This window comes from Euprymna scolopes, chromosome 1 (assembly GCF_053919585.1).
Source record: "Euprymna scolopes isolate OS-2025 chromosome 1, ASM5391958v1, whole genome shotgun sequence".
Classification (NCBI taxonomy): domain Eukaryota; kingdom Metazoa; phylum Mollusca; class Cephalopoda; order Sepiida; family Sepiolidae; genus Euprymna; species Euprymna scolopes.
In genome coordinates, this window is record NC_136482.1 from 177,576,872 (window position 1) to 177,595,289 (window position 18,418).

At 35.1% G+C, this 18,418-nt stretch overlaps 1 protein-coding gene across 2 annotated transcripts in view; it reads right to left on the reverse strand.

The window, feature by feature from the left end:
- The window catches only part of LOC145277788 (unconventional myosin-XIX-like), a 176,825-nt gene that overhangs the window by 149,537 nt on the left and 8,870 nt on the right, over positions 1-18,418 (reverse strand). For both annotated transcript variants that reach the window (XM_080129594.1, XM_080129583.1), the window contains exons 3-7: positions 12,555-12,653; positions 9,212-9,311; positions 4,008-4,153; positions 1,287-1,400; positions 253-314 (exon numbers count right to left, since the gene is read on the reverse strand). In XM_080129594.1, coding sequence (XP_079985720.1) covers positions 253-314; positions 1,287-1,400; positions 4,008-4,153; positions 9,212-9,311; positions 12,555-12,653 — 521 coding nt within the window. The remainder of the gene's footprint in view (positions 1-252; positions 315-1,286; positions 1,401-4,007; positions 4,154-9,211; positions 9,312-12,554; positions 12,654-18,418) is intronic.

Here is an 18,418-nt window from a genome sequence, read left to right on the forward strand (position 1 = left end):
TGTCCCTGTGGTGCCGATGTGCAGACTATTGCACACATTCTCATAAACTGTCCTCGTAAGCGAGGCATGCTCTGATGCAGACCTGAGGGATGCCTCGGATACTGCTCAATGATTATTCTCGAGATGGAATGAAATGTTATGATGATGAGGTTGGAAGTCAATTTACTAGCCTGCAAACTGATGATAATGATTATGATGATGATAGTTTTCTGCAGAATTGAAAAGAAAAATACTGAAAGATTTTCAACTTACAAAGAAGTTTGAAGATTGGATACAACTGTTAAATATTTGAGAAGATGTTTGGCTGAGACTGTCTGAAAGAGGAAAGAAAATGAAAATAAACATTCAAGGTTTCATGCTAAATTTGTTAAAATTTCTTGGTGCTTATGCAGTGTTACCCCAATATTAAAAACTGCTTGTAAAACAAGAATAAACAAAATGGCACAAAAAATTTACTTATGTGCTAGGTTTAAAAACAAAAGACAGTACAGGAACAATTACACAAATTCATCAAGTATCTTTTAAAAGAAAAAACACATTTCAGCAGCAAAATATCTTGTCTGCCATTTTCTGCTGACATTAAGGTCAATGCCAAGGGACATAATTCAACACAAAGTCATAATAATATTAGCAAGAAATTGTTTACTGATCAAATTTTATTTTATTAAAATAATAATACTGGACGAATTTCTGTAAATTTTAGTGCACAGTTGTTTTTTAACCTAACAGGTATGTATAAAACATAGTTTTGTGTAGTTATAATCTATATAATACTTTGCTTAGCCCTTCCTTAATTAGTCGGTATGTTATGATTTGAAAAAGACCAAATTCAATTTTTGAAGGCCAAATTCACAAAATTTAGCTTAAAAAGACCCAATCTGGCAATTATGGACTAAAATATGAGAGTGATCTCTCTTTGACATAGCCTCATTTTCAAATATCATTAGAAAAATAGAAAGATTCCAAAGTTTGACAAAAGACACTTGAAGGCCGAAGGTTATATTGGCCAAAACGTTGTGAAAATAACACTGGAGATGAGAACAGTAATTCGAATAATCCAAATTATCATTCAACTCCAAAATTCATCTAAAAAATATCTATTACAAATATGTTGCTATTTTACTCATATCTTCCCAATGATATTACAATATAAATGAACTCAACAGATTCAACTGCATTTGAATTTGGTTTAGCTAATTCGATAGTCTTCAATACTACACCATTATTAGCTATTATGATTGCTCACAGTACAAAACAATGATTATGGTTTCAATTGTAGATTTTACCTTTCCAGCTCCACTTTCACCGCTGACCACAATGATCTGGCTTGTCTTACCGACATGGCGCAGCATACCATTAAAAGCAGCTCTTGCACTGCTATAAATATGTGGCTCCAGTGCCTGGAAGATTAAAAAAAAACAAAAATTACAAAAAGTGAATTAAATAGAAAATTTTTGGAAAAAATAAAAAAAACCCACTTAACATTCAAATATTATAAATATTATGGTGTAAGCTGATATATTTATTACTGAAATAATAGATTTATCCAGAGACTATAAATACAGTTACATTTAATATGTTATAGGGCAGTGATTTGTAGCAATTATGGCCTCAGAATCATGACATATACTTCTGTAACATTTGTTAGTACACCTTTTTGTTACTATTGAACTATATCAGTGTGTTCATCTTGATTATTACCAGCATACAAGCCTGCAACAATAAGGTAAAACTAATCTGGAAATAATTAAAAGGATTGTATGTGTAGCAGCTATCATCCTGATCAGATTGATGCCAGCTTCCTCCTGAGCACAAACTACATCCCTAACAATCGCATTCCAGTTTCGACGATCCTGGTCACAGGAAATGACTAACCATTCACAATTCCAGCGTCGATGACCAACTACTTGTGGGCCTAATAGTACCATCAGATCGACTTTAATTGTTGTGGCCCATGTCTTCAGGTGTCCACCGGCATGTTTGTCGCAGGCAGGCAGGGAACAGGTAGAGAGGACCTTGTGTAACATCAGTTGTAGCTATCGTAATAACTTATTGTAATAATTATGTATTATTAATAATATGACACAGAATGAAGGAAGGGAATATATCCATATTATATTCTTAGTCTGTACACATTATTTTTTCTCAGAGACTACTGGACCAAACCGTCTGAAATTTTGTATGGACTTTTGTTATGATAAGGTGCAACGAACTAAGTATTATGGTATCCTTTTGATGGATTAATAAGGATTAGTCACCACAATACCACAGGTAATCCGACGTTGCCCAGTCGTAAGATATACTTAAATATGATATGTTAATTCATGCAGATTATGTATTTATTATTATAGAGACAATTCTCTGTTGCTTATTATATTGAACATAATATATAATAGTGAGATCAAAACTAAAAAAATATGTTATTTGGGTGCCATCAGTTAGAATCGAAACCAAAGCATACAACTCTCAACCCTCATTCTTTAGCTTCTGAGCCATGCGTCCTCCCACACACATATATAAATTCATCCATTATATGCCTTTTTTAAAAAATGGAATTGTCTTATCGTCGAAGACAAGCAAGTACGCAAAGATAGATGGACGGTCCACAAAGTTTTATAATAATCTATATATATAAAAGGCAAATGCGCACGCGTTTTTTGTATGTCTCGAAAAGGCTTTATCGCCGCGGGTTCTGGGGGGGAGGGGGTTACTATCGTTTAGAACTGTTTATATAGCCCCAAGATCATAATATGTACAATTTGCGAACGTGCGTTGCATCTAGATTTATTTACATCGATTTTTACAAAATTATTGCTATTTCAACTCGTCTTGTGTTCGTTCAGCTTTTTTGTATAAAACTGAAACTAATTCAAACCTAAGGCAGTGTTCCCGGCAATCGTGCCGGTTCTTGGCCTTCAGGCCGGGATCAAAGTGTAGTATCTGTTCTAGCAGATACTGCAAGCAAAGACCATATGTGGGGCAACCTCACATATAAGACCTTGGTTAATGTAGGGGCAACCCTTCATACCAATTGTCACTATCCAGCTCCCCTACTCCCCGGGGAGCTGGTCCCCATTTCTCCTTCACTCCTCACATTAAAAATCGGCCTTGTGCCTAATTTGCTCAGTGGGGGAGCAAATAAATAACCCGGCAATCGCACCAGGGAACGTCCAGAAACAATCAGCTTTGATCAATGGGGGGCCAAACTCCTTATATCAGACAGTTGCTATTCAATCTGGATAATGGGGAGCTGGTTTCCCCTCTCCCCAACATCTTGGGGAAACAACCAGTCAAAGTTGGGTAAACAAACCCAAAAGCTGGCCTGTAGCAAAAGTTAACGCCGCTACTTCTATTTGACCTCATTAATGAGGTCAAATAGAAGTAGCAGAGTTGACTTTTATTGCGGGCACGTGTCAATTCTGTTTTTAATACTTAAATAAATTCAAACGTGTTTCAGTTGCTCTTTGTTGACCAAGTGGGTAACGTGTCAGGTTTTTTGCACACTTTCTTTTCTGCCTTCGCCTCAAGGCTTCGGGTTCGATCCTAACTACTTACGAAAACTGTTTGTTTTTTTTAAAGCCCCCCCCCCCCTCCACTCAAACACCCGGGCAACAATTTTTTTTAAAGAAGTTTTAACATTGTTTATATATATATATATATATATATATATATATATATATATATATATAATATTTAAACAGGATTCTTCTTTTATTTTTTTTCAAGTTTTAATATTGACACAGGGTTATGACATTTTTACGTTCTTTTTTTTTCCGTCACGTTCGTTTTTTTTGTTTTTTTTTTCCATCATGTTCACTGTCTTTTTTTTGTGCTTTTGTTTTATAATATTTAAACAGGGTTATTACGTTCATTTATTCTTTCTTTTCCATTTTGTTTTGATTTATCCCCCCCCCCCCTCCACCAACCTCCAAACACCTGGGCAATGCCGGATACCCCCACTAGTATAGATATAAATGTAACAAGATGGAAGAAAAAGAATCACTCACATTGCTTTTTTCAGTCGTATATGACAACAAAACATCTTTTTCATAAATATGCGGCATTTCTTTGAAGGGATTAACAGCCACCAACATATTTCCACCCACCGTGTAGATAACATTTTGTTGGAATCTGGAATCCAGGCAGTTTAGAACTGAAAGAGAAAAGATATATAAAATCAAACAAAAGTTTTAATATAAATATTTAAAAGTTAAATTTAAAAAGTTCTTTTTTAAGGAAATCGTTCCAGACAAGGCATGAAGCCACTTGATGCAAAGAACTAACAAGAATAAACAATGATTCTCACAAAGTGATGTTTATTGACCTTAGTCTTGAAAAGACCAAAGCTATAGGTAGAAAAACAGTCGGCAGAAAGAAAGTTCTACAAGCTTGTACATTTTGGTTAAAAGCTACTGGGATAGGAAGCTGTATTACAATCTATACTCCTATAATTTTTTTTTGTGTGTATTGATATTCATATTAAAAACCCATTTTTCTATTTATTTACAAAGAAAATACAACTTTCTTATATATGGATTGTGGAATTGCATCCATCTGCAAAAGATCTAGCTAATTTGCATATTCTTTTAAGCATTCATTTTAATTAACTTCCTGTTAGTTTTTTTTGTTTTCTTATCAGATGAGCATTTTTAGTTAACTATTACGTGTAATTATATTCATGCAGATATTCTACATGATTTATACTTGCATAATATTTGCGTAAAAAGGTTACAGCAAACACAAACCTCTTTCTATATATACTTATGTATGTGTATATATATTTGTTTAAAAAATTTTACCGTCCACACTCCTCTGTCAGTTTTTGGTATACAAACATGAAACTTAATATATAGGGTATTCAAATCCGTATGAAACTTTATATTTGGGAAAATCAGTGCAAAAGTGTGAAAATTAAAATAATGGAATTTTTCAGGTCAACGTCGAATGACGGCATTACGACTATGCATATCTAACATAATAGCTATTGGTTGATGTTCTAATTTTTAGCCTTGCAGTTAATATGTCTTCATAGCTCAGGCATTAATGTCAAAGGAAAAAGTAAATCGGAAACTAAACTTTTTGGTTTCGATTCTCGGTGGTGGCGCAGGAGTTATTTTTTTTTTTTTTTAAACTTTTTAAATCATTACTATATATTGGGTCCAATATAATATAATATAATACAAAATCTGCATTAATCAAAATATCATATTTAAGTGTATTTTATGACTGGGCAATGCCAGGTGGCCTGCTAGTGAGATAATGAAACAGCAAATTGATGGAGACCACTAATCAAACGAGCTGGAACAAAGGAAGCAGAGAATAGATCAAACAGTTCTGATGAACACTGGCCATAATAGTATTTATAGAAAAGACTGAGACAAGCAACATCATGTCTGTGATAGAGAGGTTGCAGAGAAGAAGAAAGGATGGGAGGGGGGGAGCAGCCAATCAAATTTGAGATATGTTTCTGCAATTTACCAGGAACCCTCAAATGGAACAGATATTAACCAGCTCAAATATGACAACAATACTCAATACATGATCCGATAGTAGATTTGTAGAAAACCTGGCCTACTTTCTCATGCTCATGCTTTCTCATTTGCTGGATCACAGTTTGGCCTTAATAGAGCTGAACGGGAAAAGATAACAAAATATCAGGACCTAAAAAATGATCTAAAAACGACATGGTCTCTGAAAGAAATAAACATTATACCGGTTGTGATAGGAGCAACTGGTTTAATAAAAAAGAACCTTCAGAAATACTTAGAAGCAATCCCTGGAAGACCAAGCTGTAACGAAATACAAATAGCAGCCATAAAGGGAACAGCATTTATTCTTAAAAGAGCCCTCGGATATAAATTTAAATCATAACAGAATCAAGTGTTAGCTCCAGGAAAAAACTTACTGAAGTTAAATTAAAAAAAAAATAGAACTGGTTTGATTTGGTTGTTTTGTTTTATAGCATACCAATCCTTTGTGGATAATTTTAATACCAAATCCAGTCATCCTGATAAAAGTGTTTATGCTTCTGACCCTAATATCCTCAAATATTTAATAAATTGTATTTTCTATATAAATTATTTATAGATTAATTTGTTTTGTAAACATATCTTATAAATAAACACTCATTAATTGATAAATTCTATTTAACTCACAGATAAAGTCCTGACAGATATTATCATTCCGGGTTAAACTGTTATCTTTAGAGTAAGTCCATATTTAGAAATTGGGAGTCTCATCATTATGGCTGTGACAAGAATATCCTTTCATAAAAGCATAATCTTAGCATATATTTGGTTACAGAAGATTCTTTTTTATAAAAAGCATATTCTTAAAAAAAAAAAAAAAAAAAAAAAACTATGCTGAATAATCATGGAATATATTTTGTTGTACTGAAAATATGCTGAAACAAATATTCGGATACAAGCCTTGAATTTACTCATTTTTTTTTCCACATAAATTATATGTGGTAAAACACTTAGTAGGTAAAGTTACATTAAAAGTGTCTAAAATTTGGTCTGTAGAATAAAGAATGGCCTTATAGGCAGATGCAAACATGTACCAACATCTTGTGCTTGTAGACAAAGCATGTTAGTTCTCTGTATGTATTTACACGATCCGAAAAAAAAAAGTAATTAAAACTCCTACCGAACAAATAGCAAGATTTGCAGAGGAATTTGAAGATTACTAGTTAACTGGTGATTGCTTAACCTGCAAATACTACAATATTCAGGTAAGAACAAGCTTAACTCACTGAGAGTTAAGCTTGTTCTTACCTCCACTTGGATCTTCCGACCACTCAGTTGTATCAGTTAAGATAAAAATGAAACATAATAAGTCCAAAGATGGACCTCTCCATCGTACAGTATATCGACACTCTATGGCTGACTGGGATAGCTTCCGCACATTTATATCAGATCTACCTCTGCGTTCCATGTTTAAAAAGGATATGTCCTCTATAGTATCAGACCTGACAGAATGGTTAATTGTAGGTATAGACCGTTTCATACCCTCAAAAATATTCCAGCAAAAACCTAACAGCCAGCCGTGGTTCTCTCCGGAATGTGCTGCTGCCATTGTGCAAAGAAATCACTTTATCCATTGCTTCCAATGTGATAGATGTACTGAGACTAAAGCCGCTTTCAGAATTACCAGCAACCACTTTAAAAAAGTAATAAAGAACGCAAGAGAGTTGTATGCTCAGTCCGTCAAGTCCAAAGTAGCTGAGCAGCGGCTTGGTTCCCATCAGTTTTGGCAAATAGCAAACAGAATCCTGAACAGAAGCATGTGCTCTATCCCAACTCTCATAAATGGACCTGAGGTAATCTCGTCAGCATCAGACAAAGCCAAACTCTTTGCCAAGAATTTTGCAGCTAATTCTAACCTTTGCAACCAAGGCTGTCAACCTTCAATATTTCCTCCTGTATCAGAAAACATGTTATGTGATATACAAATATCTGTACATGATGTTGGCAAGCTAATCAAAAACCTTGATTCCAGTAAAGCAACCGGCCCTGACGGTATTCCAATTATATTACTCAAAAAACTTCAACCAGAACTTGCGCCCATCCTTACAAAACTGTTTAAACGTTGTCTTAAGGAGAATTGCTTCCCGTCACCCTGGAAAATCTCATCAGTATGCCCCGTATTTAAGAATTCAGGTGATCGCTCATCTCCCTCACAGTACAGACCAATAAGTCTCCTGTGCGTCATGAGTAAGTTGCTGGAATCTGTGTTAAATAGAGAAGTAATCAACCATCTCAGCAAAAATAATCTTCTTAGTGACACACAATATGGTTTCTGTTCTGCTAGATCTACAGTAGATGTGCTTACAATTATATCTCATAGGATTAGCGAATCTCTCGATGGAGACTAGCTTTCTAGGGCAATTGCTCTTGACATATCAAAGGCCTTTGATAGAGTATGGTATAAAGGTTTACTTCACAAGATTTCCAGCTATAGTATAGCTGGAAATGTCTTCTCAATTATTAAATCATTTCTCTCTGATAGGGTCATAAGAGTAGTGGTTGATGGGAAGAAATCAGAAGATCTTAGTATTAATGCTGGAGTCCCTCAGGGGTCCATCCTGGGCCCAACTCTCTTGCTGATCTATATTAATGATCTTCCAAATCACATCCTTACACCATTCATAGACATTTACGCGGATGACACTACTATCTATGGTAGCACATCTAAGACAGTAAACGACCAAGTTCTCTCTGATTCTCTCTCCTCTGATCTTGAGCAAGTGGTACAATGGGGAAAGAAGTGGCTGGTTACTTTTAATGCATCTAAAACCAAGCTTTTATCTTTACATCATCAACGCTCTGATCCCCATCTGGCATCAATTGAAATGAATGGCTCTCGTCTTAGGGAGGACTCATGTTTTGACAAGCTTGTGGGCTTGACCTTTACTCCTGATCTTAAATGGAACACCTACATTAAATCCGTTGCCAAGGCTGCTGGAAAAATGGTGGGATTCTTCTATCGATCCAGTAGATATCTCACTGCTGATGCAATTCTCTATCTATATAATAGCCAGGTACGTCCAAGGATAGAGTACTGTTGCCACATCTGGGCAGGAGCTGCTAGAAAGGACTTATCCTGCCTTGATAGAGTTCAAAATAGACTTCGTAACCTTGTGGGAGATGTCCTTTTCTCTTCCCTGCAACCTCTTTCTCACAGAAGAGATGTTGCGAGTTTGCTTTATCGTTATTTTCATGGCAAGTGCTCGGCTGAGCTCCAATCTATGGCCCCCCCTCGCCAAACTTTCACAAGAAACACCCGTCTAGCAGAAAACGCTATCACTAATTTCCCCCACTCTCCATCTGTGCCTAAACCTAAACGTAGATTCCATGAGCAAAGCTTCTTTCTTAGAACTGCACGTCTATGGAATTGTTTTCCGTTTTTCTGCTTTCCAGCTGACTACAATATGGTTGTCTTCAAGTCTAACATAAACAAGTTTTTGATGAGCCGTTCCATATAAGTTAACAAATTTACCGAATCTCCATTACTAACGGTTACTATATTGTCCAATTTCTACTGTACACTAATCCTTATCCTCGAGTGGCCTCTTGGCTTTGATAAGTGGTGATGCCTATGTAAAAAGAAAAAGAAATCCCTGAACATATATATAAATTTGTGGTGATAATTCAAAGTACTACAATGTAAAAAAATAAAGAAATAAAACTATTGATAGTAAATAACATACCTGTGGCTGGATTGATAACATTTAATTTGGTCAAGTGATCACAGATTAATTGGTTTTCGTTTGATCCCAATAAAACATTCTTTTTATTAACTGTCACTTCCTGCAATAAAAAAAAGAAAGTAATGTTTGAACAATTAACTGATTACATTAAAATAAAAATAATCTAATTCATTAAAAAGATAGAAAAACACTGTCTCATCAGTTATCGTTTGATAAATGATAAAAAAAAAAAGTATTGCTCCTTATTCAATTCTTTTATCAGTATCTGGTCAGCACAGAACGCAATGAATGATTCAAGATCATCTGTTCCAAACTAAGCCTAATCAAGTTCATCCTAAAAAAAGAGAAAATCAAAGAAAGCTATATAATAGAGGAGAAAGACAAAGAGAAAGACCACACACATATATATATATATATATAATAGGGATCATGAATATATTCATATATATATGATAAATGTATTTTGGTGTCTGAAGAGTAGCTATTTTTGGAATATTTTTAAATAATATAATGTTTAAACTTGTCCAAATGGTTATAAAACAATTGTAACACATAAGGAAATGCACTATATGATGTTCGTATTTTATATTTTGTTGTTTTGCAAAAATATTATATGCATGCTCGATTATGAAAACCGATAATCATGAAGCATAATTGAGTCAATCAATATTAACTTTGATTTTATTGGTATATGAACATTATACAATTTTAATATGTAAAACAGTTTTGGTAAAAAAAAATTAATAATGATGATAATAATAATAATAATTATATATATATATATATATATATACTAGCAGGGGTTACCCGGCGTTGCCTGGGGGATCGGCCCCCTTCCCACTCCGAGGGGTAACAAAAAAAGTCACCCCTCTGGATTTACATGCTTGGTGCCGGCCTCCCCCCTTCAGGGAGAGATAATCCCCAACCCCACCTTCAGGGAGGAGGGTGCCTGGAGGCTTCTCCCCCCCCCCCCTCAAAAAAAAAAGTCACCTCCTCCTGGCCTCTTCGCCTCCCCCCACCCTTGGGGGGGACACCGGCTCCCTCCTTTGGGGGGAGAAACTGCCAAGCTCCCCCCTTTCGGGTGAGAAAATGCCAAGCTTCCCCTTTTGGTGGGGGGATGGTGGCGTGGCCTTCGTTATAAAGATGGCCGGCCAGCTGAAAAAATGACGTCATCGCCGAGGTCCCAACAAGCAAGATATGTGGAACTCTTAGACTGTCAATAATCAACAGTAATTTTTACAGACAGCGTTACAAAACTTCAAAATTGGATTGAAATAAAGAACACGATGATTTATACTGAAACTCATCTAATATTAATAATAAAAAAATAATAAAAAAAACACAAGTTGTTTGTTTAAGTATTATAAGCAATTGAATATTTCGTTGTATTATAGATTTTAAAGATTAGAATGCGTTCTTTAATTACTTATAAATTACATTTTAAAAAGTGAAGGAACACGATTTGATTTGTAGTAAACTTGAAGTTTATTTAATATAATTAAATGAAAATTATGCATGTAAGATTATGAATATTTGAAGCAGAACACAAGCAAAACATTTGATATGAGTTAAGACAATAAACAAATATTAAAATTAAACTATTTTTTTAAATCAAAATGAATGTTTTTTAATCGAAATGAACAATATTTTTTTAAAATCAAAATGAATATTTTTTTAATCAAAATGAATATTTTTTAATGGGTTTGTATTACTGTACACATAGATTCGAAAAAGTTGTCAAAAAACAAATATATAACAAATAAATGTTATCAAAGGCAAGATAAGTTACTTTTCTACCAAACTGGATATATTTTTCGTATTTTTATTCAATGTAACATGTTTATTCAGCTCGAAAACCATACAGTGTTTACCGATGTATTGGAAAATTCAAGATGGCGTCTGACTCCCTCTTTAACACGGTAAGTTTGGGAAAAGGTGTTATAAATAAAAAACTGGATAAAATACTGTTAAAAACTCGCTCAATATATGTTACCGTGACATAGCTTGACATATATTCGGCGGGTTTTTAATAGTATTTTTTCTAGTTTTTTATTTATAACACCTTTTCCCATACTTACCGTGTTAAAGAGGGAGTGAGGCGCCATCTTGAATTTTTGTGTGTGCGTGTGCTGAGTAGTAGTACTAATACTCGGTCCTTTGGAGGACAGCGTTTGTTTTCATGTTGTGTGTACGTGTGTGCTGCTAGCGCCAGAATGGCGGACGTGGTGTCGGAGGTTGGATTGTGATGGCTGGTGTAAGTTTCGTAATTTTGTAATTTGTAAATGGCAAGTTAGGAAAAAAATAAACCCTTCCAAGATGGACAATAAATCAGGGCATAATATTTTATGGTAAATTTAAGAGCGTAGGAACCATAGTTTTTTAGGAGATGTGATTATTGGATTAACCAATCAGAAATCTTCTGTGGCACACACATCTCTGTTTTTATAGATATATAGAAGATATATACAGAGAGAGAGTGAGAAAGAGAGAGTCTGTTATGACATCACAATGTATTTTGATGCTATATTATTTTTAATTCAAATTTTATAATGCATAAAAAAATCTCCATCATTCTACTGTCAATCTATTTCTTTCATGAATCTGTCCTTGAATTGCTTTTAGCCTTGATAAGTTGTGGTTATGGTTGCGGATGATTACTGGGTTCTGGCACAGCGACATACTTTTGCCTGTCAAGCGGCTCTCTTAAAAATCTTTGCTCACTCAGCCACAATGTCCCTCCAAATGGCTCTGTTTTTGACATGCGACTCTCACAAGTTGGGGTCCACCACTGCACTTCTTGAAGTTGGCTTTAGGAGATTTTTGTAGTGCTTTTCGTGGCCACCCTGGCTGTAGTTTCCTTTTCTAAGTTGGCCAGAAAAAATCTACTTTGATATTCTTCAAGGATGAAGACATTCAGACAAGTACCAAGATGGTGATATAAAAAGCTGTTGCTTCTCTATGCCTCACAGATCTGGACAACATACTGTCACCACCTAATGGCTCTGGAGAAATTCTGTCAATGTTGCCTTTGGAATATATTGCATATCGACTGGTGGGACTGCTGTAACAACATCAGCATCCTCCAGGAGGCCTAGACCACTAGTATTGAAGCCGTTGTCATCCAAGGTTAACTGAAATGTATTCATGTTGGTAGGAAGTTTTGATCAGTGCTGACTCAGTGTAACCCCCCCCCCAAAAAAAAACCCTAAACTGCACTAACAAATGTTATCTGTTTATAGATTTCAGAGTAATAAATCGTTTGTACCAGTTTCAGTTAGAATTTAACAGCATTAGAATTTCTTTTAATAAATACAAGGAAAATCATATGAATATCTCTAAGTACCTTCACTGCAGTTTTTACAAGTAGATTTGATCCAATCACAGACTTGACGATTCCAGGTATCCATACTTGTTTTGTGTCAGGAACAAACACTGCCAACCCCTGGGGTAAAATAAGTTTTAAAATTTTTACTACATTCAGTTAAGATTTATTTCAAAATTTTAAAAATATTTTTTACAATCATTTAATGATTCTGTTTAAACAATTGCAACGATTTCAACCTTTCATAATATACGCTTTTTAAAGAGAAAAATACAAGAAAACTTTAATAATAAAGTTTAACATATGTCAAACTTTATTATTATAATATTATATGACTACAAATATATTTTAAGCCTCCTTCTTTGGGTAGAGCACTGTCATAAATAATCTCACCCACTATTTAATTGGCTGAAAAATGTGAGGCTTGCTGTTTGCTTGTAAACAAGAAGTTTGAGTACTACAGAAGTGATGAATGAATGTTTGTTTAAAATAGACATTTATGGAGGTTATTTGCAGACATCGCTCCTTTGGGTCGATGGGTAGAACTGCCGACTGTCAATGTGATGGTTCTAGGTTCAATCCTCGGCTTGGGAGAGGTGCTAGTCTAGCGGCACTGATGAGTTGTGATACAACGAAACAGTATTGTATGTTGATGGCTACAATTATATATATGTTTATACAATAACTGTTGTTTGCATTGCTTCCAACAAAGCCTTCATCAGGCATGATTTTGGAGCCACAGCATCATTACCACTGTCGCTGGAACTGTGAATGGCTGGATCATGCCATCAACTCTGCTGCCGACTGATGAGGGTGGATTGCTTTGATGTGAGATGCAGTTAACACTACTGGAGCCTGCTCAACCTATTCAGGGTGAATGCCGCTACAGGTACAGGATAGGTACCACTAGTCCAGAGCGCCCTAGCAGTATCTTACAAGACCACCAGACTTTTTTGGCTTGTCAGCATTCTGTGGGATTGCTATATCCTTGCTGATGCAGATAGAGCCTTGTCATATTTTCTTTATACATTTTTTCTTCTCTGTTCACCCATTATTTGGTCTATTATTCTCATTTAGGCTGATGTAACCTCTGACAATCCTTTGAACACATTGGTTGAAATGTTATGAGAATAACAATCAAGGTAAGAATAGTAGATGGTTTTGTATTCTTGGAGTTGTTATTTGGTTTTTTGGCCATGGTTTCGTATATGTGAAAAAAAATTTGGTTGACAAACAGGAGGCAACTCTAATAAAGTTTGACAGGGGATTATCTCCCTTTTATCATTGAAATGTTATGGAGAGATTCTACAAATTTTTGTTTTTCCTACAATCAATTATGTGTTAATTTATTTACCTAATTGTTTTTCTTTCTACATTTGCCCCTGATCAACCCACCCCCATACTATTGTTAAAATTTATTGTTGGAATTTATTGTTGTCAATTTGCAGCTTGTAATTCGCTTGCTATTCTTTCCTCAAAATAAACGAGCTCTCCAATTTTGAATTCAACATCTGCCCACAATAACAGAGTTACTATCTTTAAGAGCATATCTGAGAAAATTGACCACATCCTGTTTGTTCATCATTTGGCTAACATTCATGTCTGTGCAGACTTCAATGTTCACAATATGGAATGGTTAACCCACTCAAACAAGACAGATGATGAGGGGAGGTTCTGTCATGATTTCTCCATTGCTTATGATCTAACTCAGATTGTTCATGAACCCACCTGTGTGCCAGACACTGATGATCAGTATGCAAGTCTCCAAGGCCTTTTTCTCATAACTTGCCCTGAGCTATATTTATCTTCCATTCTGTCCTGACTGGGACCTTCTGACCACTTGGTTGTCTCAGTTAAGATAAAAACCAAATGTAATAAGCCCTCAGACATACCTCTCTATCATACAGTATATCGATACTCTATGATTGACTGGGATAGCTTCCGTATGTTTATATCAGATCTACTTTTGCGTTCTATGTTTAAAATGAACGTGTCCGCTATAGTATCACACCTGGTTAATTGTAGGTATAGACCATTTCATGCCCTCCAAAAACTTCCAGCAAAAACCTAACAGCCAGCTGCGGATCTCTCCAGAATGTGCTGCTGCCATTGCGCACAGAAATCACTATTTCCATTGCTTCCAACGTAATAAATGTACTGAGACTAAAGCCGCCTTCAGGACTGCCAGCAACCACTGTGAAAGAGTAATAAAGAACATGAGAGAGTTGTATGCTCAGTCTGTTAAGTCCAAAGTAGCTGAGCAGCAGCTTGGTTCCCACTAATTTTGGCAAATAACAAACAGGGTCCTGAATAGATGTGTGTGCTCTATCCCAACAATCATCAATGGACCTGAGGTAATCTTGTCAGCATCGGACAAAGCCAAAAACTTTGTAGCTAATTCTACCCTATGCGATCAGAGCCGCCAATCCCCCTGTATTTCCTCCTGTGTCTGAAAATACACTATGCGACATATAAATATCTGTGCGTGATGTTGCCAAGCTAATCAAAAACCTCGATTCCAGTTAGCAACTGGCAGTGCTCGAAAAGTTTCAACCAGAACTAGCTCCCATACTTACAAAGCTGTTTAAGTGCTGTCTTAAGGAGAATTGCTTCCCAACACCCTGGAAAACCTCATTAACATGTCTCAGATTTACAAATTCAGATGATCGGTCATCTCCCTCGTAATACAAACCAATCAGTCTCCTGTGCATCATGAGGAAGTTGCTGAAATCTGTTAAATAGAGTAGTAGTCAACCACCTCAGCAAAAATAACCTCCTTAGTGACATACAATATGGTTTCCATTCTGTTAGATCTACAGCAGATGTGCTAACAGTTATATCCTAAAGGATTAGTGAATCTTTCGACGGAGGATTCCTTTCTAAGGCAATTGCTCTTGACATATCAAAGGCCTTTGATAGAGTATGGCATAAAGGTTTACTTCACAAGATCTCCAGCTACAGTATAGCTGGAAATTTTTTTTCAATTATTAAATCATTTCTCTCTGATAGGTTCATAAGAGTAGTGGTTGATGGGCAAAAATCAGAAACTCACAGTATAAATACAGGAGTCCGTCAGGGGTCCATTCTGGGCCCAACTCTCTTCCTGATCTACATAATTGATCTCCCAAATCACATCCTTAGATCATTCATAAACATTTATGCTGACGACACTCCCATCTATGGCAACACTTCAAAGGCTGTAAATGACAAAGTTCTGTCTGATTCTCTCTCCTCTGATCTTGATCATATGATACAATGAGGAAAGAGGTGGCTGGTTAATTTTAATGCATCTAAAACCAAGCTTTCTATCATCAATTCCCTGATTTCCGTCTGGCATCAACTAAAATGAATGGTTCTCGTCTTGGGGATGCTTCATATTTTGACAAACTTCTAGGTCTGACCTTTACTCCTTATCTGAGCTGGAACACGTACATCAAATCCGTTGCCAGGGATGCTGGGAATATGATGCGATCGTTCTATCACTCCATTAGATATCTCACTGCTGATGCAATTCTCTAAGAGCCAAGTACATCCAAGGATGGAGTAAATTGTCACATCTGGGGAGGAGTTACTAGAAGTAGATTATCCTGCTTTGACAGAGTTCAAAATAGACTTTGTAGCCTAGTGACAGATGCTCTTTTCTCTTTTCTGTAACGTTTTTCTTCACAGAAGAGACGTTGTGAGTTTGTCTCTGCTTTATCATTATTTTCATGGTAAGTGCTCGTCTGAGCTCTAATCTATGGTTCCCCTTTGACCTGACTTTCACAAAAAATATTTGTCTAGCTATCAATAATTTCCTCCTATCACTATCAATAATTTCACTATCAATACACTCCCCCCCCCCAATATCTCTGCCAAAACTTAAACGTAGATTCCATGAACAAAGCTTCTTTCGCCTGTGGAACTCTGTTCTATTTTCCTGCTTTCCAACTGACTATAATATGGTTTCCTTCAAGTCCAATGTGAACAAATACTTGATGAGCCATCCCCTTAAGTAATCCAATTTACCCAATTCCCACTTCTAATGATTACTACGACATTTTCCCATTGACTACTGTATACTCATTATCCCTTATCCTTGAGTGGCATCCGAACCTTCATAAGTGGTGACTCTTTTGTGAAAAAAAAAAAAAAAATTAAAGGTAGTAATTTTTCTTTTTTAGCATATGTGTCGCTTATTTGAGCTGTTTGACTCTCCATTTTGCATTCAAACAACTCCAAGAATACAAGACCATTTACGGGGCTAGTAACTTTTCTCCTTCCTTTTTCCAAAATACCTGATGAAGGTCAAAGGCTACACTGATTGAAACATTGCACAACTAACACTCAAGATGAGACCAATAGTCTGATCAACACTAAAATCAATATCATTATATAAATGTTCAATTATCAACAACTTTCGTCATTCAATTAAAAACAATCTGATGAATAATATTAACACATTACAAAAATAACTTTTGAAAAAAAAAAAATTTTTTTTAACAAAGGTTTCATTTTTCATAGCTAACTTTAACATAAAATGGTCATCTTCCCTTACTTAATTGTTTATCGATATAAATAATATAAATATATATAAATAAAACAGTAAATGTATGTGCGTATGTAAATATTTAATCGATTTGGATGACCCGTAATAATAATACATAAAAAAACAAACAATAATTACTCGCGTTGGATTTGTATTGACGTGCAAATTGTCTTAGCATTAAAATTTTATAATATAATTATTTCCTAAAATAATTTCCACATTTTAAGTTCTATCTCGAAATTTTGAGCACTTAGAAATTTCCGATAAAAAAAAAATAAAAAAAATAAAAAAGCAATAAAATAATAAAAGGAAACTATTTTTACACCATTTTAATTTTTATATAAATTAAAAAAAATGTTTTTCTTGACTTTGTGCAAGTTTTGTTCAGGATGAAGACTTGCCAAGATCTTTCTATTACTTTTGTGCATGCGCAAATTCATTCATAGTTTGAAGTGATTAAATTTTAAATCTTTTTATCTATCTGTCACTAGCTCAACTAGTAAGAAACGCGGCTAGAGTGCTAAATGTTTTGGTTTTGATTTTAGCTGATGGCAAACTCAGGGATGTGCCTGTCAAACTCAGGAATTTGGATGGAATTTATATAGTAATATATATAATATATAAATAATAATTAGTAATAAATAGTGATATTTTAACTAGACATAAAATAGGGATGAAGCTCCCAAAATTTGTGTTAGAACTGTCCTCAAGGATCCGTGGCACAGTAGTTAGGGTACTTGTAAAAATCAATGTAAAAGTGATATTCTCCTCAAGGTTGAAGGTTCAATTCTCAGTGTGGCTGACCAAAAACTTTACAACTGCAAGTTACTTAGGGCCTCTATCCAGTCATGACTCATGAAATAAGAGCATGCTACTCCCGTTAATTAAATAAAGGGTTCTGTTCGAAATTCTGTCCAAATTCTCGAGTTCAACAGAAACATTTCAGAGTTTAACAAGATATGCTAGAAGAAGCTTGGAGGTTACATCAACTGAAACGTTGTGAAAATGACACTGAAGATGAGAACAGTAATCTGAAGAATCCAAATAATACAAAAACACTGCTTGTGCACTATAATGTCATTTCAAAATGAATTTCATATAAAAACACTTATGTATGTATGTGTCATGCGGAAATTATAGTATAAATTCCAAAAATACAAAAAATTGATTTAGTAGGAGTATAATTACAAGTAAAAATAAAATTTATTGAATTACAGAGTTTTATCATATGTTAATGTGGAAGAATTTTTAAAAGCCAGGGGAGGTAACTGCAATCTATCATTTTGACTTGCTTTCCTTGCTTTTAATGAAAATCTGTCATTTATAAATCGAAAATGTTGGACCACTAGTAAAGTAT